Source organism: Phasianus colchicus, chromosome Z (genome assembly GCF_987193195.1).
Source record: "Phasianus colchicus chromosome Z, bPhaCol1.hap1.1, whole genome shotgun sequence".
NCBI classification, from domain to species: Eukaryota; Metazoa; Chordata; class Aves; order Galliformes; family Phasianidae; genus Phasianus; species Phasianus colchicus.
Window position 1 is genome coordinate 16,942,898 of NC_143476.1, and position 20,920 is coordinate 16,963,817.

The 20,920-nt window shown below is 45.7% G+C and overlaps 2 protein-coding genes across 2 annotated transcripts; both read right to left on the reverse strand.

The window, feature by feature from the left end:
- Positions 1 to 3,462: 3,462 nt before the first annotated feature.
- LOC149912668 (uncharacterized) lies at positions 3,463 to 7,439 on the reverse strand. Its single transcript, XM_090131758.1, has 4 exons — positions 5,110 to 7,439; positions 4,182 to 5,009; positions 4,021 to 4,089; positions 3,463 to 3,922 (listed from the first exon to the last, which is right to left on the reverse strand). The coding sequence occupies exons 1-4, from the start codon at positions 5,114 to 5,116 to the stop codon at positions 3,744 to 3,746; spliced, it is 1,083 nt and encodes a 360-aa protein (XP_089987884.1). The 5' UTR covers positions 5,117 to 7,439; the 3' UTR covers positions 3,463 to 3,743.
- Positions 7,440 to 7,630: 191 nt separating this feature from the next.
- LOC149912669 (uncharacterized) lies at positions 7,631 to 11,785 on the reverse strand. Its single transcript, XM_090131757.1, has 4 exons — positions 9,260 to 11,785; positions 8,332 to 9,159; positions 8,171 to 8,239; positions 7,631 to 8,072 (listed from the first exon to the last, which is right to left on the reverse strand). The coding sequence occupies exons 1-4, from the start codon at positions 9,264 to 9,266 to the stop codon at positions 7,894 to 7,896; spliced, it is 1,083 nt and encodes a 360-aa protein (XP_089987883.1). The 5' UTR covers positions 9,267 to 11,785; the 3' UTR covers positions 7,631 to 7,893.
- Between the last annotated feature and the right edge of the window lie 9,135 nt (positions 11,786 to 20,920).

Below are 20,920 nucleotides of genomic sequence, written 5' to 3' on the forward strand. Positions count from 1 at the left end.
TACAGGGAAGAAAAAAGAAAAACAAAGTAACAATAACAACAACAAAAAACAATACTGGAAAAGGCTGTTGTATCACTGAATTAGAACAACTACTTAATAATATTCCTTTCATGGAATAACTCATCAATGTAAAGCCAAATGAGTATCAAGTCAAAAAATGTCTTAATCTATAGTCAGCCTCATATATGGAGTTATTTGGACTGAGGCAGACTTGCAAGGTGGTGGGTAAGTGATGGAAAGGCTGACATGAAAAGGCACTTCTTTCTCCCCTTACCCACACAGAGCATCACGGCTCAAAAGATATGGAGCTAATAACAACAGAAACTGACAGGGCTTCTGTTTGTTCAACAAATTCTGTACAATCTGTGGCAGACCTTAATAGCTGCCTTGTGTGCTATAGCTGTATATATATAAAACAAACAAACAAACACGTGGACTACAGAATTGACTGTCCACAAAAATGTTTATTATTATTTTTTCTAGGTACAGTTTGAATTTTTAATGAAATACCTAACAGATCTTTATTTTGAAGTTTACTCTAGGAAGTATTCCAGCTTGTTTTTTCTTATTTCTACTTTCAGAAAACTTTGTCATCTCCATAAACAATTTTTTTTTGTGAAAAAAAAAGAATTTCTTTGAATGGGATCTCAGGGAAAGACCTTAATTTTCACTACGTGCCTCTCATTCAGACATTTATTCTGACATCTGACTTATGCTTTCAGTTGTAGACAAATCTCTTTTGCACTTGCATGTTACTTTCTTGCATGCATTAACTATAAATTATTGATTTTCTGTGTTCAGATGTTTATTTGTGTATCTATAAAACATATGTAACTAAACAAATACCATACATAATGCATGTCATATGAATATATGAAATATTATACAAATAAAAAAAATATCACCATTAACACAACAAATATACTTATATATGTATTCATATAAAATATAGATAAAATTTATATATAAAAATATACTTTTCATTCTTGCTTTTTGAGGCAGTTGAAGATTTGCTCTCTGACTGTCCAAAATTATGCTTTAATACCTTTCATATGTATAAAAACTCTCTGCATAGTCATTTCTGCGTGTATAAGTGACTCATTGTTTTTTAAAGCATTTTGGAATGTCTTGAGTCTGGCAGGCTCAATATAAAACCAAATTCAATTCAATTTAATTTTTAATATATCTGTATAAATCCCTGTGAGGTCCTATTATAATTCTTCCCTCCAGCATAAATACTTCCTTCTCCTTAATAAAGCTTGCAGCTGTGTTACAAAGTCACAGACTCTAAATACTATCTCATGGTTTGGTTTTAAAGTCTCTTGGGTGACTGATTGTTTCCCAGCTGCAAAGCTGACATTATAAATGCTGACATTTCAGTGATAGATGAATCTGTACAGATCAAAACACAAGTGTGGGGTATTTCCAGTTAGCCTGCTAAACCCCAATAAAAGATTTTCTGTATCTGGAGGCACAGTTATGCATTAGTAGGCGGTTAGCTCATGGGGCAGTGTCAAGGAGGGAATTTCACAGAGGAAGAATCTTACCCTTTTTTAATGGCGGAGGTCTGCTCCCCTTTCCTGCAAATTCAATAAGTTCCTTGCTCCAGTCTATTTATTAATTACGAAAAAATTTGTTGTTTGAATGCAAGTTTTTCTTCAGCGAGGATTTTATGCCAGATAAGTAGCATCTTATCTACTAAGGAGCTCCTGCTCCACTGCAGTGGGAGCGCAAACTAATTGAGAGCTGGTGCTTTCATTTTGGAGATGCTGTTAATCTAGCTTTGTATATAAATACATTCACTTTGAATGCTTAGCGCTTTAACATTTTTCAAATAAGTAATGTCAAGTATTATGACGTATTAGACGTATTTTTCTTTTATTTACAGCTTACTTTGAAACAAATCATCCACAGGTGTAAATCTGTCAGTAAAGGCAATGGAGCTATACTGATTTACGGTCCATGATGATCTGTCCATGAGATTTGAAAAAATCTTGGAAAGAATCACCTGGGTGTCTAGGACAGAATCTATGGAAACAGATTTGGTAATACTGACTGTTAATGCTTGGTCAAACTAAGATGGACTCTACAAAGGGCAAAAGCACCTATACCTTAGAAACCAATTCTGGTGAAATAAGTGGAAAAGACCACTTGACTTTATAAGACATGTAAAGAGGAGCGGGATATTTTTCTGCATTTTATTGGTTTTATTATTATTAACATCACTACTATTTTGTTTTTACCAGTACATGGGTTTTCACTAAGATCAGCAAAGGGATTGCTGAAAGATGGAAGAAAAGAATTTTAAGTATATTTTTATCTATGAAGTAGAAGTGCTTAGGATGTTTCAAAGTTGGGTTTGTGAAAAGTCAGATGATTCTGACAAGAATCATACTCCCCAGTGCTTTTTCAACTCCTCATTAAATATTAGGTCTTTTCAGAGCCAATCCATGGCATTCTTAATGTCCACCTCATCACAGAATAGAAACATATCTCTTCTAAGTTATGTCATAAATGAAGGATTAATCTTATGATTTATACACAACATAAAAGTCACTAAGGTGCATTACCTAGATTAGAAGACTAACAAAATATAATTTTCATGAAACACAGAAAGCAATTGTGAGTCCCGAAACTTGAGAAGGTTGTTTTATTTGAAGTTGTAAAGTGCCTTAACACACTTTTTCAAAGACGTGTCTCTACAACTATTTATAAGGGTGGATAGTTATGGGACAAGGGAGAATGGTTTTAAACTGATATAGGGGAGGTTTAGGTTGGATATTAGGTGGAAGTTTTTCACCCAGAGGGTAATGATGCACTGGAACAGGTTGCCCAAGGAGGCTGTGGATGCCCCATCCCTGGAGGCATTCAAGGCCAGGCTGGATGTGGCTCTGGGCAGCCTGCTCTGCTGGCTGGCGACCCTGCACATAGCAGGCAGGGGGTTGGAACGAGATGATCATTGTGGTCCTTTGCAACCCAGACTATTGATTCTGAGCTGGACCTGTCATCAGCAGCCTCTGTATGTGCCTGGACATCCTCCTCGCCTGCCCCTTGCCTGCGCACTGCGTGATGCCCTGCAGCCCCATTGCTGTCCCCAGGTACCACCACCGCTCCCCCCACCTTTAGGGGCTGGGAGCTGCCCCCTGGACAACGAGCACGACCTCTGCCTCCCAGTCAGTGCTCAACAGGCCTGGCTGCTCCTGGGCACCTCAGCTGTTTCTTCTGCACTCTTCTTCAGGAGATGGCAAGGGCAGGGGGTTACCGTCCCACATCCAGACAATCCGGAGGGGCACTGGCAGTAGTTATGGTGATGTACACCATCAGTGAGGAGGAGCTGACTTAGGAGGGGAGGGGATTTTTGAGGGGCGGGATGGGGCCGGTGGGGCAACCCTGGAACAGGGCCCTTTGTGCTGCCCCGTCCTGCCCTGCAGGTGGGCACGGGGGGCTGGGAGGGCTTTGGGGCTGCATGAACGTCTGCAGGCAGAGGTGTAGCAAAGAGAATACAAAACATTTAATAATTTGAAGTAATTTAATGTAATTTAACATAATTGAACATAAAATAACATAAAATATCATAACATAATTTAAGCTAATGGAGTCCCACATTGTCCCCATCCAAGGCGTTGTTGGTAGCCCAGGGCTACAGGTAGCCTTATTTGTTGGCCATGTCCATGTTTCCTGCTGCACGACGCCGGCTAGTTTCTGCAGACGCTCCCATTTGTGCTGAGCCTATCCAGCTATGCCTAGCACCGGCGTTTCGGTTGTGAAGCATCCTGGCCCTGCGGCAGCTTCCTCTTAGTGCCTTGGATGCTGCCAGTGCGCTGCTGGTGCCTGCTGTTGGTGTAGGTGGGCGCTGGGCACTCGGCCGGGTGATCCATAAACAGATCATCCATGTGCGGGACCTCTGTTTTGGGTGCCACTTCTGGAGGAGGAAGAAAACCCCCACAGGGGTAATGCCAGCTTTCCCACACCCACTCGGTGCAAACACCCCCCTGCCAGCTCTGCTGCCCCCAAACTCACCATTGTTCATCCAACTCAGGAGGTCATTGATGTCACCGATGTCCGCTGGGATGTCTGAGCTCATCACTGCTGGAAAAGCAAGAACATCCCCCGTGAGGCAATGCCACCTTTCCCACCCAGTGCGGACAGCCTGCCACCCTCTCTGCAGCCCCCAAACTCACCACCTGAGTCCAGCGCTGTGGTGCTGCAGGTGAGCGGAGCCACGGTGGGATGGGGGCACACGTTGGTGGCTGCTGGGTGCCCCTGGTCCTCCGTGAGCACCATGGCATCTCCAAAGGGCTGCACCACCACCTGCTCCCTGCTGGCGAGCAGGGTGCAGGGCACGGGGAGCACCTGCTGCTGCACTGGTTGTCCTTGGAGGACTGTTGAGGGGACGGGGTGGCTGGGGGCCTGCAGCAGGCAGCTGCCTGCGGGCTGTGGGGGCTTCCCACGCAATACAGCCCCAGACCTCAGCCCCATCTGCTGCTGGGGCTGCAGCGTCCCTGCTATCCCCTGGTAGCAGTGAGCAGGGGCATTGGGGGGAGGCATACCTGGCTTCATCCCGCCAGGTAGGAGCATGAGCAGGGGTAACTGCTGCCCTCCAGGTGGGAGCTGACCCACAACAGTGGGCAGCCCCTCAGGTGTGAGCTGGATCACAATGGGGGGCACCCCCCCAGGTGGCAGCTGACCCACATTTGGAGGCATTCCCCCAGGTGGCAGCTGACCCGCCGCTGGGGGCTTCCCCCCAGGTGGGAGCTGAACCACCATTAGGGGAAGCCCCCCAGGTGGGAGCTGCACTCCCTGTCCCGGGACACCTGGTACCCCAGGGCAGACAGAGGCCTGAGGCACCATGTTGGTGACACTGGAGACAGGGAGGGGTTGAGTCATCACAGGCACTGCTCTGCCGATGGTGGGCTGCACTGCAGCAGTGGCCGGTGGAGGCACAAAGGATCCGGGAAAATGCGCGTCGGGTGTCGGAAGCACCGTCAGCATCCGTGGAGAAATTCTCTCTGTGGGGAAATGCCCAAATGGGCACTGGGGTGAGATTTGGGGCACTGGGGTCCCTTGGAGGGCCGCAGTGCCAGGAGCAAGAGGAATCTGCTGCCTTACCTGCCATGGTAGCTCGAGAGTGGCAGTAGAAGGTTCCGTGACTGCTGGGGTCAGCCCCTCTCCCTTGAGCTCACAGTGCCCCTCAGTGACCCGTACGGCCCTGTGGTGTCACAGGCATTGCTCTGTGCCTGCCCCACCAACACTTAATGTGGCTGCTCAGTGCAGCCTTCCATTGTTTCAAAGGAGATTATAAAGAGCAGGGAAATGAACTTTTTGTATGGTGCTGGTGATTGGACAAAGGGGGAATAGTTCTAATGTAAAGGAGGAGAGATCTGAATTAGATGTGGGATGGGATTCCGTCCCACTGTAACAATGGAACATGTCCGAGTCCTCCGCATGAAACTGAATGTATATAAGTACACAGGGCCAGATGATATCCATCCCGGGGTTCTGAGAGAGATGGCTGATGTGGTTGCTAAGCCGCTCTCCATCATATCTGAGAAATCTTGGCTGTCCGGTGAAGCTCCTTGTGGCTGGAAAAAGGGAAACATTGCTCAAATTTTTAAGAATGGGTGAAGCCAGTGAGCCTCACCTCTGTGCCTGGATCATGGAGCAGATCCTCCTAGAAACTATGTTAAGGCACATACGAGACAAAGAGGTGATTCGAGACAGCCAGCATGGCTTCACCAAGGGCAAATCATGCCTGACCAATCTGGTAGCCTTCTATGATGGAGTGATGGCTTCGGTGAATGGGGAAGGATGGTGAATGTCATCTACATGGACTTCTGCAAGGCCTGTGACATGGTCCCTCACCACATCTGCTCTCTAAAGCGGAGAGGTGTGGATTTGAAGGATGGACTGTTGGAGGGATTAGGAAATGGCTGGCTGAATGCATCCAAAGGGTTCTGATCAATGGCTCTGTGTCAGGATGGAGGCTGGTCAGAAGTGGTGTCCCTCAGGGATTGGTCTTGGGACCGGTGCTCTTCAATATCTTCATCAATGACAGGCAATGGCATCAAGTGCACCCTCAGCAAGTTTACAGATGGCACCAAGCTAAGTGGTGTGGTCAACACATTGGAAAGAAGGGAAGCCATTGAGAGGGACCTGGACAGGTTGGAGAAGTGGGCCCATGAAAACCTAATGAGGTTCAATGAGGCCGAGTGCAAGATGCTGCACTTGGGTCACAGAATCACAGAATCACAGAATTGCCAGGGTTGGAAGGGACCTCAAGGATCATGAATCTCCAACCCCCCTGCCACATGCAGGGCCACCACCATTCCACCTAATGCTAGACCAGACTGCCCAGGGCCCCATCCAATCTGGCTTTGAACACATCCAGGGACGGGGCATCCACAACCTCCCTGGGCAGCCTGTTCCAGTACCTCACCACTCTCTCCGTCAGGGTAATCCCAGGTATTTATACAGACTGGGGGAAGATCTCCTTGAGAGCAGCCCTGCAAAGAAGGGCTTGGGGGTCCTGTGGACAAGAAGCTGGACATGAGCCAGCATTACAATAGGAGTGGCCAGCAGGGAGAGGGAGGTGATTGTCTCCCTCTACACAGCTTTTGTGAGGCCCCATCTGGAGTACTGCATCCGGGCCTGGGGCCCCCAGTACCTGAAGGATATGGAACTGTTGGAACAGGTCCAGTGGAGGGCACTAAGATGATCACAGGGCTGGAGCACCTCTGCTATGAGGAAAGGTTGAGGGAACTGGACTTGTTTAGCTTGGAGAAGAGAAGGCTCCAGGGAGACCTCATTGTGGCCTTGCAGTACTTGAAGGGAGCGAATACACAGGAGGGGGAACGGCTGTTTACAAGGGTGGATAGTGATGGGACAAGGGGGAATGGTTTTAAACTGATATAGGGGAGGTTTAGGTTGGATATTAGGTGGAAGTTTTTCACCCAGAGGGTAATGATGCACTGGAACAGGTTGCCCAAGGAGGCTGTGGATGCCCCATCCCTGGAGGCATTCAAGGCCAGGCTGGATGTGGCTCTGGGCAGCCTGCTCTGCTGGCTGGCGACCCTGCACATAGCAGGCAGGGGGTTGGAACGAGATGATCATTGTGGTCCTTTGCAACCCAGACTATTGATTCTGAGCTGGACCTGTCATCAGCAGCCTCTGTATGTGCCTGGACATCCTCCCCGCCTGCCCCTTGCCTGCGCACTGCGTGATGCCCTGCAGCCCCATTGCTGTCCCCAGGTACCACCACCGCTCCCCCCACCTTTAGGGGCTGGGAGCTGCCCCCTGGACAACGAGCACGACCTCTGCCTCCCAGTCAGTGCTCAACAGGCCTGGCTGCTCCTGGGCACCTCAGCTGTTTCTTCTGCACTCTTCTTCAGGAGATGGCAAGGGCAGGGGGTTACCGTCCCACATCCAGACAATCCGGAGGGGCACTGGCAGCAGTTATGGTGATGTAGAGCATCAGTGAGGAGGAGCTGGCTGAGGAGGGGAGGGGATTTTTGAGGGGCGGGATGGGGCCGGTGGGGCAACCCTGGAACAGGGCCCTTTGTGCTGCCCCGTCCTGCCCTGCAGGTGGGCACGGGGGGCTGGGAGGGCTTTGGGGCTGCATGAACGTCTGCAGGCAGAGGTGTAGCAAAGAGAATACAAAACATTTAATAATTTGAAGTAATTTAATGTAATTTAACATAATTGAACATAAAATAACATAAAATATCATAACATAATTTAAGCTAATGGAGTCCCACATTGTCCCCATCCAAGGCGTTGTTGGTAGCCCAGGGCTACAGGTAGCCTTATTTGTTGGCCATGTCCATGTTTCCTGCTGCACGACGCCGGCTAGTTTCTGCAGACGCTCCCATTTGTGCTGAGCCTATCCAGCTATGCCTAGCACCGGCGTTTCGGTTGTGAAGCATCCTGGCCCTGCGGCAGCTTCCTCTTAGTGCCTTGGATGCTGCCAGTGCGCTGCTGGTGCCTGCTGTTGGTGTAGGTGGGCGCTGGGCACTCGGCCGGGTGATCCATAAACAGATCATCCATGTGCGGGACCTCTGTTTTGGGTGCCACTTCTGGAGGAGGAAGAAAACCCCCACAGGGGTAATGCCAGCTTTCCCACACCCACTCGGTGCAAACACCCCCCTGCCAGCTCTGCTGCCCCCAAACTCACCATTGTTCATCCAACTCAGGAGGTCATTGATGTCACCGATGTCCGCTGGGATGTCTGAGCTCATCACTGCTGGAAAAGCAAGAACATCCCCCGTGAGGCAATGCCACCTTTCCCACCCAGTGCGGACAGCCTGCCACCCTCTCTGCAGCCCCCAAACTCACCACCTGAGTCCAGCGCTGTGGTGCTGCAGGTGAGCGGAGCCACGGTGGGATGGGGGCACACGTTGGTGGCTGCTGGGTGCCCCTGGTCCTCCGTGAGCACCATGGCATCTCCAAAGGGCTGCACCACCACCTGCTCCCTGCTGGCGAGCAGGGTGCAGGGCACGGGGAGCACCTGCTGCTGCACTGGTTGTCCTTGGAGGACTGTTGAGGGGACGGGGTGGCTGGGGGCCTGCAGCAGGCAGCTGCCTGCGGGCTGTGGGGGCTTCCCACGCAATACAGCCCCAGACCTCAGCCCCATCTGCTGCTGGGGCTGCAGCGTCCCTGCTATCCCCTGGTAGCAGTGAGCAGGGGCATTGGGGGGAGGCATACCTGGCTTCATCCCGCCAGGTAGGAGCATGAGCAGGGGTAACTGCTGCCCTCCAGGTGGGAGCTGACCCACAACAGTGGGCAGCCCCTCAGGTGTGAGCTGGATCACAATGGGGGGCACCCCCCCAGGTGGCAGCTGACCCACATTTGGAGGCATTCCCCCAGGTGGCAGCTGACCCGCCGCTGGGGGCTTCCCCCCAGGTGGGAGCTGAACCACCATTAGGGGAAGCCCCCCAGGTGGGAGCTGCACTCCCTGTCCCGGGACACCTGGTACCCCAGGGCAGACAGAGGCCTGAGGCACCATGTTGGTGACACTGGAGACAGGGAGGGGTTGAGTCATCACAGGCACTGCTCTGCCGATGGTGGGCTGCACTGCAGCAGTGGCCGGTGGAGGCACAAAGGATCCGGGAAAATGCGCGTCGGGTGTCGGAAGCACCGTCAGCATCCGTGGAGAAATTCTCTCTGTGGGGAAATGCCCAAATGGGCACTGGGGTGAGATTTGGGGCACTGGGGTCCCTTGGAGGGCCGCAGTGCCAGGAGCAAGAGGAATCTGCTGCCTTACCTGCCATGGTAGCTCGAGAGTGGCAGTAGAAGGTTCCGTGACTGCTGGGGTCAGCCCCTCTCCCTTGAGCTCACAGTGCCCCTCAGTGACCCGTACGGCCCTGTGGTGTCACAGGCATTGCTCTGTGCCTGCCCCACCAACACTTAATGTGGCTGCTCAGTGCAGCCTTCCATTGTTTCAAAGGAGATTATAAAGAGCAGGGAAATGAACTTTTTGTATGGTGCTGGTGATTGGACAAAGGGGGAATAGTTCTAATGTAAAGGAGGAGAGATCTGAATTAGATGTGGGATGGGATTCCGTCCCACTGTAACAATGGAACATGTCCGAGTCCTCCGCATGAAACTGAATGTATATAAGTACACAGGGCCAGATGATATCCATCCCGGGGTTCTGAGAGAGATGGCTGATGTGGTTGCTAAGCCGCTCTCCATCATATCTGAGAAATCTTGGCTGTCCGGTGAAGCTCCTTGTGGCTGGAAAAAGGGAAACATTGCTCAAATTTTTAAGAATGGGTGAAGCCAGTGAGCCTCACCTCTGTGCCTGGATCATGGAGCAGATCCTCCTAGAAACTATGTTAAGGCACATACGAGACAAAGAGGTGATTCGAGACAGCCAGCATGGCTTCACCAAGGGCAAATCATGCCTGACCAATCTGGTAGCCTTCTATGATGGAGTGATGGCTTCGGTGAATGGGGAAGGATGGTGAATGTCATCTACATGGACTTCTGCAAGGCCTGTGACATGGTCCCTCACCACATCTGCTCTCTAAAGCGGAGAGGTGTGGATTTGAAGGATGGACTGTTGGAGGGATTAGGAAATGGCTGGCTGAATGCATCCAAAGGGTTCTGATCAATGGCTCTGTGTCAGGATGGAGGCTGGTCAGAAGTGGTGTCCCTCAGGGATTGGTCTTGGGACCGGTGCTCTTCAATATCTTCATCAATGACAGGCAATGGCATCAAGTGCACCCTCAGCAAGTTTACAGATGGCACCAAGCTAAGTGGTGTGGTCAACACATTGGAAAGAAGGGAAGCCATTGAGAGGGACCTGGACAGGTTGGAGAAGTGGGCCCATGAAAACCTAATGAGGTTCAATGAGGCCGAGTGCAAGATGCTGCACTTGGGTCACAGAATCACAGAATCACAGAATTGCCAGGGTTGGAAGGGACCTCAAGGATCATGAATCTCCAACCCCCCTGCCACATGCAGGGCCACCACCATTCCACCTAATGCTAGACCAGACTGCCCAGGGCCCCATCCAATCTGGCTTTGAACACATCCAGGGACGGGGCATCCACAACCTCCCTGGGCAGCCTGTTCCAGTACCTCACCACTCTCTCCGTCAGGGTAATCCCAGGTATTTATACAGACTGGGGGAAGATCTCCTTGAGAGCAGCCCTGCAAAGAAGGGCTTGGGGGTCCTGTGGACAAGAAGCTGGACATGAGCCAGCATTACAATAGGAGTGGCCAGCAGGGAGAGGGAGGTGATTGTCTCCCTCTACACAGCTTTTGTGAGGCCCCATCTGGAGTACTGCATCCGGGCCTGGGGCCCCCAGTACCTGAAGGATATGGAACTGTTGGAACAGGTCCAGTGGAGGGCACTAAGATGATCACAGGGCTGGAGCACCTCTGCTATGAGGAAAGGTTGAGGGAACTGGACTTGTTTAGCTTGGAGAAGAGAAGGCTCCAGGGAGACCTCATTGTGGCCTTGCAGTACTTGAATGGAGCGAATACCCTTGTTTACAAGGGTGGATAGTGATGGGACAATGGGGAATGGTTTTAAACTGATATAGGGGAGGTTTAGGTTGGATATTAGGTGGAAGTTTTTCACCCAGAGGGTAATGATGCACTGGAACAGGTTGCCCAAGGAGGCTGTGGATGCCCCATCCCTGGAGGCATTCAAGGCCAGGCTGGATGTGGCTCTGGGCAGCCTGCTCTGCTGGCTGGCAACCCTGCACATAGCAGGCAGGGGGTTGGAACGAGATGATCATTGTGGTCCTTTTCAACCCAGACCATTCTACTGATTCTGAGCTGCACCTGACACCAGCAGGCTCTGTGTGTGCCTGGACATCCTCCCCGCCTGCCCTTCGCATGCTCACTGCATGATGTCCTACAGCCCCATTGCTGTCCCCAGGTACCACCACCGCTCCCCCCACCTTTAGGGGCTGGGAGCTGCCCCCTGGACAACGAGCACGACCTCTGCCTCCCAGTCAGTGCTCAACAGGCCTGACTGCTCCTGGGCACTTCAGCTGCTTCCTCTGCACTCTTCTTCAGGAGATGGCAAGGGCAGGGGGTTACTGTCCCACATCCAGAGGGGCACTGGCAGCAGTTATGGCGATGTAGAGCATCAGTGAGGAGGAGCTGACTGAAGAGGGGAGGGGATTTTTGAGGGGAGGGATGGGGCCGGTGGGGCAGCCCTGGAACAGAGCCCTTTGTGCTGCCCCGTCCTGCCCTGCAGGTTTGCACAGGGGGCAGGGAGGCTTTGAGGCTGCATGAACGTCTGCAGGCAGAGGTGTAGCAAAGAGAATATGAAACATATAATAATTTGAAATAATTTAACGTAATTTAACATAATTTAACATAATTTAACATAACATAAAATATCACAACTTAATCTAATGGAGTCCCACATTGTCCCGTTGTTGGTAGCCCAGGGCTACAGGTAGCCTTATTTGCTGGCCATGGCCATGTCTCCTGCTGCACGACGCGGGCTGGTTTCTGCATTTGTGCTGAGCACACACAGCTTTGCCAAGTGCCGGTGTTTCGGTTGTGAAGCATCCTGGCCCTGCCGCAGATTCCTTTATGTGGCTTGGATGCTAGTGGCTGAAGACCCTGCACATTGCAGAGGGACTGAAACTATATGATCAATGTGGTCCTTTTCAACCCAGGCAATTGTATGATTCTATGATTCTCCCTTTTCAGAAAAAATAGCTTTTTCAGAAAAGTAGCTGTGTTGTTTGTTGAATCTGTCTTGAGCTACATCAGTATTAAAGCTGTCCAAAAATATTTTGTGTATGCAAAACATTATCTGTCAAGATCATTTTTGCCTATACCATTTGTGTACCAATGACTCTGAGTAAAATATTTACACCCCAGATGGTTGCACTACTCATTTCAGTTAGCTACCTAACTTACTCCAGCAGAGAATTTAACGTTTAATATTATGGGATAAAGGTTTCACAGGAGTTGGCTTCAATAAATTGAAAATTCAAAGCAGAAATGATAAAGCTAATATGATTTGTCAGAACCAAAACCATAGCAATGAGTCAAGATAACTGATAATCAGTGCTATGGACTGCAGTGTATAACTGATATTTATGTCTTGTACCAAAAATGATGAGGATACTGTGATCAAAGAAAGAATGGCAGCACAAGAACAAGAGGGGATGTATTCTGCATTTAAATTTTATATTTACAAGAATATAAACATGTTTAAGAAGACAATTTGTCTGAGAGGATATCCATGAGTGTACCTCACAGCTAATCTGTCATTAATTTGATTTTCATTTCTTTTACTAATGGAATAACTGTACCAAGAACTTTGATATAGCATAATCATTCAGCTACATAATCTAATTTTTTCTTTTTCCCCTATATCACCAATTGATTAACCAAATACCATCTGGAAGGAGCTAAAGGAAATCATTAAACCATCACTATCAATTCATTTTGGAGCAAAATGTAAATTCCTTACATTATCTTCTTTAGTCAACAACCAAATTTTATAGAATCCAATCCACACATACTAGACCTTCACAAATACCTGCATGCTGCAGTGCTAAACGTTTGGCTGAATACTCAGCCCTGACAAGCAATCAAGCCCCATTCAGTGCAGAGGCAGTGCTAGACACTTGTCATCCAGAAAACAGTTGAAAAACAAGCTAAGATGGCAGATGAAGTTGTAAGAACAGCAATGGTGCTTGCACAATTGGTGTGATCACATCTTTTAGCTGCTTCTGCACAGGACTCCAGGCTGTGCATCCTTCTGAGAAAAAGGCACCTACATCCTAATGATGAAAACTGAAACATACACCCATTTTATCACAGTGCCCTGCAGGTGACTACTGGAAGACTCCATGGTAAGGGAAGACCTTTATTTAAAGTGGCATCTCACTAAGAACAAGGACTATTTCTATTTTCTCTAAGGGTAAATACACATTCACACAGGATGGTAGGTGCTGTAAAAGAAGTTTATTTCCTTCACTTCACCACACTTGCATTTTGCAGATATTTTTCATAAATACTTGTAACAGAAACTTGTACCTTGGTTTCTATCTGAATGCTCTTAACTTATGAGTTAGTCTCCATTCTCAGTGACCAGTGTAAGGCATCATTTTGGAAAGGAGTGAGGTATCAACTTTGCCCAGTTTGATCATACCTGCCAGCTAGCACAGGTTGCATCTTCCTCCTTGTATTAATGTGGCTGCTTCTTGGTGCACAGCATATGGGAAGTCAGGACCCGTGGTTTGGGGCCAAAGTTTCTAAGAGTGTATTGAGCAGAGATGGCAGGAACTGCTGAGATCTTCATTCACATGGCATAACTAAAAGTAGCACTACGTACAAAGGGAGTCCCAGAGAAATGCAGTGAAGTAGAGGTATTTTTACCCATTCTGGTGCTACATGTTTATTGCCATTTGACTCTATGTGACTGCCATTGCTCTTGTTGCACTTGTTCCCAACTGCTGACCTGTCTGTAATGCTTTAGCACAAAATGGGATTCAGATAAGCCAGTGACAGACATCAGTGTTTAGATTCATGAACCCATCTACAGACACTTAAGCCACATACTTACAGAACACATGAGCAACAATTACAAACAATTTCACAAAAAAAATCCAGACGCCTTGTCCATCCTTGCCAACAAACTGCAGTGCAGTGGTGTATGCATCCACCCCCAATGGACAGGGAGCATAAAATGGAAATGATGGAATAATCTGTGCCCAGGGTGCTGTCAATCAGCTTTCATCTGATTAGTGGCAATAGGTTTGGTTTACACTCTGTAAGACCTTGGGCAATATGATTCCTGGAAGACACTTTTAGGGACAGAAATGTTAGTAATTTAATTTTATTTCAGAACCTAAAGGTATACTCATACACTGTAGATGTCTTTCTCAGTTGGTGAAACATTCTGTAAAAAACTGCTATTACTATTAATATTTGTTGTTCAGATGAATGAGTTGTTTCATGCTCATTTATTCTACTCTGTAAATAAAACAGTGTAAAGGAAAGTGTATAAAAATAAATCAAAATTTTCAGTTGCTTGGTTTTGTTTTGTTTTGCAATTGTCATCCAGAAAATTCTCTGTTTAAAATCATAATACCTAATTTTCTGTTGCATCTCTCAAAATAAGTAAATGAATAAATAAATAACAGAATAAAATAGAATGAAACACAGAAAAAAAAAAAACACACAGAAAGTAATTTGAAATTAATAAGTGTTGTTCTCTTTCATTGTCATGGAAAAAAAGAACCCGAAGGTTTGTATGTTAACTTAAATCTTATTTTTTTTTTTACAGGTAAAACCAGACTGATCGAATGACATGTAAGACAATGGCCAGTCCAGTTATAAAATCATTCCAAATGCCTTGAAGCTGATATATGTTGATTTTTCAACTTATGATATGAAGACAAGAATACACAGAGAAACTTTTTTTTTTTTTGCATAAACTAATGGCGAAACTAACCTCCTTACAGCCTGTGAATTTATGCTGAGAATTCTGACCTCAAGGAAGTTACGGGATTTATAAATCAGACTTGCATGTCTCAGAGGGGGGCTATCCTCCTGACTAACAATGTAATAGTTTGTTTCAGTGAACATCAGTTTATTTTTCCTCATCGTAAATATTGACTTTGCCTTCTCCTTGTTCCACATTAATGTATTCCATCAATAAATAATGTTATGCATCTCAACATCTATTTATTACAGTATTTTTACTGGTACCATAATAATGAGAAAGTCTTTTTAGTCAGGATAGAAAACAAAATGATTGTGGTTGTTCAATGGACAAAAAGACTCTTGTTATTTCCTACTCTACTTTAGAATGGCTGCTGGTTTGATCTTTCCTAGCATAAGATATGCAATGAAGAGGGACAAACCTTTTCCACAGTTCTTAATCAAAAAATCCTTGGATGTCTTCTGGGATATCCTATAGGTATTAACTGTGCAGAAGTAAAGTCAGTGGAAAATATGAAGAAAATATTTGTCTTCTTTCCTTCCAACGTACAGTGGCCTCCAATTTTATTTATTTATTTATGGAACACAGTGTCATCCTTTCAACCACACAGTAATACATGTATGGAAATTTCCTTGGAAGAAATACACCCTAAAATAAACAAAATTCAGTTGTCTGATTCAATGGCTGTGTGTGGCACGTGGATTGGGAAGAAGGAACAAAGTGGGGAAAGCACAGGTTTGCAGGTCTGTATTAATTAATTAACGTAGGAGCAGTTGTCTACACTAGTAGTAGATAGTAATCTGAGCTTTTGCTTTGGTTGCTATCTTATATTGGAAAATAACGTGGAACAAAGAAATGTCTCACTGAAGGGAAGTAGAATGGGGTTGAAAAGGTACAGACAGTTACTAGTCATGTTCAAATTGTTTCATTTTCAGGAGCATATGGTTTAAGAGAATGTATCTTTTGTGAAATGCACAGTGTAATTTTACTGATACGGAAAAATAAATACTGCAGGCACAAATCATGACACAAATACCTAATGAAATGGATGCACTCATAAATAACACAAATTGAAGAAAATCTACTTCTTTTGAATCAAATAGATATTGAAGATTCTATTGAATCAAATGGATAGTTATAACACTTTTGCACTAAAGGACAGTTGGGGAAAATTTCAAGAATTTATCTTCGTGTATTTTTTCCATGCTCACAAATGGATTCCCTGTCTATATTTGGTATTCTATTGCATCAAGCTGATTGCTATCTAGATCTCACTGAAACATTATTATACTCTTATTTTGGCCTGCCAGATCAGACCCCATTTAAAGGACAGAATCCCAGGTTGGATTTTTAAGGTATAACCCTTTCAGACTCCAGTGAGATGCTGCTGTTTCTCTTCATGCCTCATCAGTGAGTCTTGTTACACATACAGCCTAATGGCAGGAGGGTTTTAGTCCTTGTGGAGATTTTTTATTTCAAAGAATGGCCGCCAGTGCAACAGACAGAAGACCAGGCTCCTCAGAATACTCTCCAGTGTATTTATGTGAATGAGAAGTTTATATTTGATGCTGTCACCTTTGCTTCGAAAGAAAGAAAGAAAGAGAGAGAGAGAGAAAGAGAGAAAGAAGGAAAGAAGGAAAGAAGGAAAGAAGGAAAGAAGGAAAGAAGGAAAGAAGGAAAGAAGGAAAGAAAGAAAGAAAGAAAGAAAGAAAGAAAGAAAGAAAGAAAGAAAGAAAGAAAGAAAGAAAGAAAGAAAGAAGTAATGAAAGAAAGAAGGAAAGAAGGAAAGAAAGAAAGACAAACAGTCCTCAGCATCCTCAGCAGTAAATGATTTTTACTTTAACAAGGAAAAAAAAGGACACAAAGAGAACACCACTTATGCATACAAATGGTTGGTTTAACACACGCTGAACAAATTGATGCATAAATTGCCTATGATAAATGCTTTTGTTAAATGGTTATTTATTATGTTTTCTATTACATAAATTGGTTGCAGAATTATAACAAATGCTCTTTATTAATCTTACCTTCCCAGTGGATGCAGAATGACTTGAGGCAATTATCTTCAGTGTGGAACCCAATTCCATTATTGCTGATGGGCAGAAGAGGCTCGGCAGCCTCCTAATACTGCACAGACAGCTCAAATCCTCCTGCTTCTGCTTTTAGGCATCCTGCAATCTCACCTCGTCTTTCTGTGCTGACATGGTGTGCATCTGCATCACTTTCCAGCAGTTCAGAAATTCTGGAGAATGCAGATTTAAGGTGCAGGAAATACAAAGTGAAAATATCTTGATAGACACACTTCTTATGATACATAAACTACAAGACAAAGAAAATTTGGCTGAATGGGAACTGGGAGCTCCACCACATGATAAGTATGGCTGAAATTTCAGATGTATTTTGCATTACTTGTATTACTTTCTAAATTTACCTGTAAAAATCCACTGCATGGGAGGAAGTCAGGAGTGGAAGAGTGGGCTTATGTGTGCTTTAAACATGCACCCAGTCACAAAAACAAAGCAATATTAAACAAGAATACCCCACCACCTTTAATTCTTATTTGCACCTTTTACTTGAGAGCCAAGGAAGACCAAAACACAGTTTCAGTTTTCTAGAGTATGTAAGTACTGTGACTGAAGACTTAATGGTCCTGCTCCTGACCTGCACCTGGCTGGCAGTGTGTGTTTATGCTGGCAAGAATGGAAACATTTCCAATTCTTGTTTTATTAGAAGATAATTTGGTTTAGCAACTTCAATGTGCCCTAGGAGGCTGAGACTAGCATGGTCCCACGCTCCATCCTTATTTCACCAGCCTGATGAAGATGAGAATCCTTCTGCCGAGATACTGGCAGGAGCTCCCTTGCAGCCTCCTTCTCAGTTTTCTCTTAAGGGCTCAATAGAATGAGTTTTTTGAGCATTACTGTTGTCAGCTTACAAAAGGGACCACTTGACTGTTTTGCTGCTTCATCCACAACTTTTCTAGTTTTCTGAGGTGAACAGGGTGGAATGACTGTCAGGGCTGATTACCCATGTAATTTTTAGAGGAGAAAACTGTCTGGTAAGAGCTATGAGAAGTGAAAAAAAAAAGGTGAAAGTGAATACAGATGGATCTTTCAAATGTATTTTCAAATGATGCTTCCATATTATTATTATCCTTTTTGAGATGAATATCTTCCCAGTGCAAATACCTCATAACCTCCGTACTATGTACTGCAGAGGTCTCCTGCTGCTAACTGCTTCCAGATGCCATCCTGAGGGAGATAACAAAAGGACACTGCAGGGCACTGCTCACATCAATGCTGGTAACACAGCTGGGCCCCACAGCATGGTTTACAGGTAGAGACCAAGACTGTGGGCAGGCAGTTCAGCCAGCCACATCCTGACCTCTAGGGAAGGAGAAGATGCCTCTGCAGTATTAAGTTGCAAAAACAGCAGTGCTTGGTACTTCTACCCAGCTGACAATTGGGTCATTTCACTGTTAATTTAAAAATCTGATGTCCTTTTACATAGAAAAAATGTGGGGAAAAAAAAACCAAAAAACCCACACCAACCAATTAAATCCATATATTGTCTTAGAGCTCAGTAAATTTTATTTTCAGGAGATAACAAATCCCTAATATGTAACTAGAAAACTCAGCAGACACCTCATGTCTGCTTTCACTTAGATGTTTTTCTGTCTTATATTATGAGAATCTCAGGTTAAAAGAAGGGAAACTTTAGAGACCTGGATGTTAAGTAGTTTGATGTCAGAGGAGGCAGCCTGTTACACTGCTCTCTGATCAATTTTTTAACTTTCTTCTCGGAAGTGTCACTAAAAGTAACAAACTTGCCCCACAGTGCATCATATTGAACTTAATTGCATTTTTTTCAGGAGGGTAATGACACATGACTTTTGGCTTCTGAGCTTCATACATGGAAGACCTGAAATACACTGGTAACACTTGGTGGATTCACCGTGTTCCCACAGTTTTATTGCAAGGAGGCAACACAGGAACTTTAGTGTCAAAATAACTATGAATATCATCCAACCACTCTGCTATATTAGCACATCTGCCTGTTCCAGATGTCTGCAATTAATATTCTGAAATCCTGAGTAAATTACCAGGGTAGTTACCTTATGGTTTCTCCTCCAGATATATATAATGGCATTTGTATTTTATGCAGTTGTAAAACTGCACCACTTGATAAAAGATCAATATAAGCATAAATGTCAGCAAATGGAAGGAACTGAGGAGAAGCTAGAAGTTTTTTATCGGTTCAAAGCAGTAAGACATACATTAATCTTCTACTGAAGAGGGGGACAAGCAGAAATACAAGTGACAAAGGCAAAGGCAGTAGCAAATACATGTGAAGTGTCAAGTGCATGGGAAATGGTAAATACATGGGGTGTAGCAAATACAAGGGGAGTGGCAAACACATGGGGAATGTAAATACTTAGATAATGCAAATACAACAGAAAGTTTGCTTCAGGAATCATCAGTTGTTTTACATCCTTATTTTCATTCTCATCCCACTATTGCTTCCCCAGTGTCATTTTAAGCATGTCTTCTTCAAATAAAACAATTTCTGCAAGAATTTTCCTTTGGAGCATGCACATGCCCCAGGACAATTACCATTGCCTTTTCATTTTAAGTGGCAATGAGTGGAAAAGAATACCATACATGTTAAAGAGATGCAATGACAGAGGTGCAAACATCATGTAACCATTCTCCATCATTACAATGCTTTAAATTTTGTTACTTGAGAAACTGTGTATTAGTAAAAGTGCAGTACTGAACTTTGCCCACACAGTATCTCCAAAGACTCACACTTGAGTTTGCAACCATTTTAAAGAACTCAAAAATAAAATTCAAGACCTAGTCTATGCCTCCATTAAACCAATATTAACTTTAAACACCTCTGACCCAAATTTGTGTTTTGAGTATGATTTGCCCAGTATTTCCCAATATCTTCAATGTTTCCTCACTCCTCCCTCATTACAGAGACTTGCTGTACAAAGTCCATATTCTGGAAAAGTCCAGACATCTTAGGGTTTCAAGGGCAGCAGATTACGCAGTGCTGCCTCAAGAGTTCTGGAGCCTGGGTGCAACAGATGGTGAATTGGTATCTGTGGAGGCAAGGTGTAGGGAGTCTGAGTCTCCTCAACCCTGCCAGTGGGCTCAGCGCCCAGCTGGTCCAACAGGGCAGGAGCAGTATTCATTGATGTGCAGTGCATGTTCAATATGGACCCTGTCCTCCTGCAATTAGTCTCACAAAATGCTGAAGAAAGATGGCATCAAATTCCTGATTCAGTCTCCAGGTTTTGAATCAAGAATCATAGAATTGCTTCCAGTTGGAAAAGACCTTAAAGACCATCAAGTCCAATCACAACCTAACCATACTACCCTAAATCTAACAACTCTCTGCTAAATCATGTCCCTGAGCACCACATCCAAACAGGTTTTTAAACACATTCAGAGATGGTGACTCAACCACTCCCCTGGGGAGCCTACTCCAGTGCTTAACAACCCTTTCTGTAAAGAAGATTTTCCTCATATCCAAACTAAACCTCCCCTCACACCTTGAGGCCATTCTCCCTTGTCCTGTCAGCTCTCACCAGTGAGATCTACCCTGCTCTTTCTGCATTCACATTTCAGGTACTGGAAGAGAGCAATAATGCCTCCCCTCAGTCTCCTCTTCCCCAGAAGAAACAGCCCTGGTTCCTTCCGTCTCTCCTCATAGGACATATTCTCCAATCCCTTTGCAAGCCTTATTGCCTTTCCTTGGACCTGCTCCAGCACTTCAATGTCCTTTCTGTACTGAGGTGCCCAAAACTGAACACAGTGCTCACCAGTGCCATGTATAGGGGCAGGATGACTTCCCTAGTCCTGCTCACCACACCATTCCTGATACAAGCCAGGATGCCGTTGGCCTTCTTGGCCACCTGGGCACACTCTGGCTTGTATTCAGCTGACTGTCCATCAGTGCACCAAGGTCCCTTTCCATCAGGCA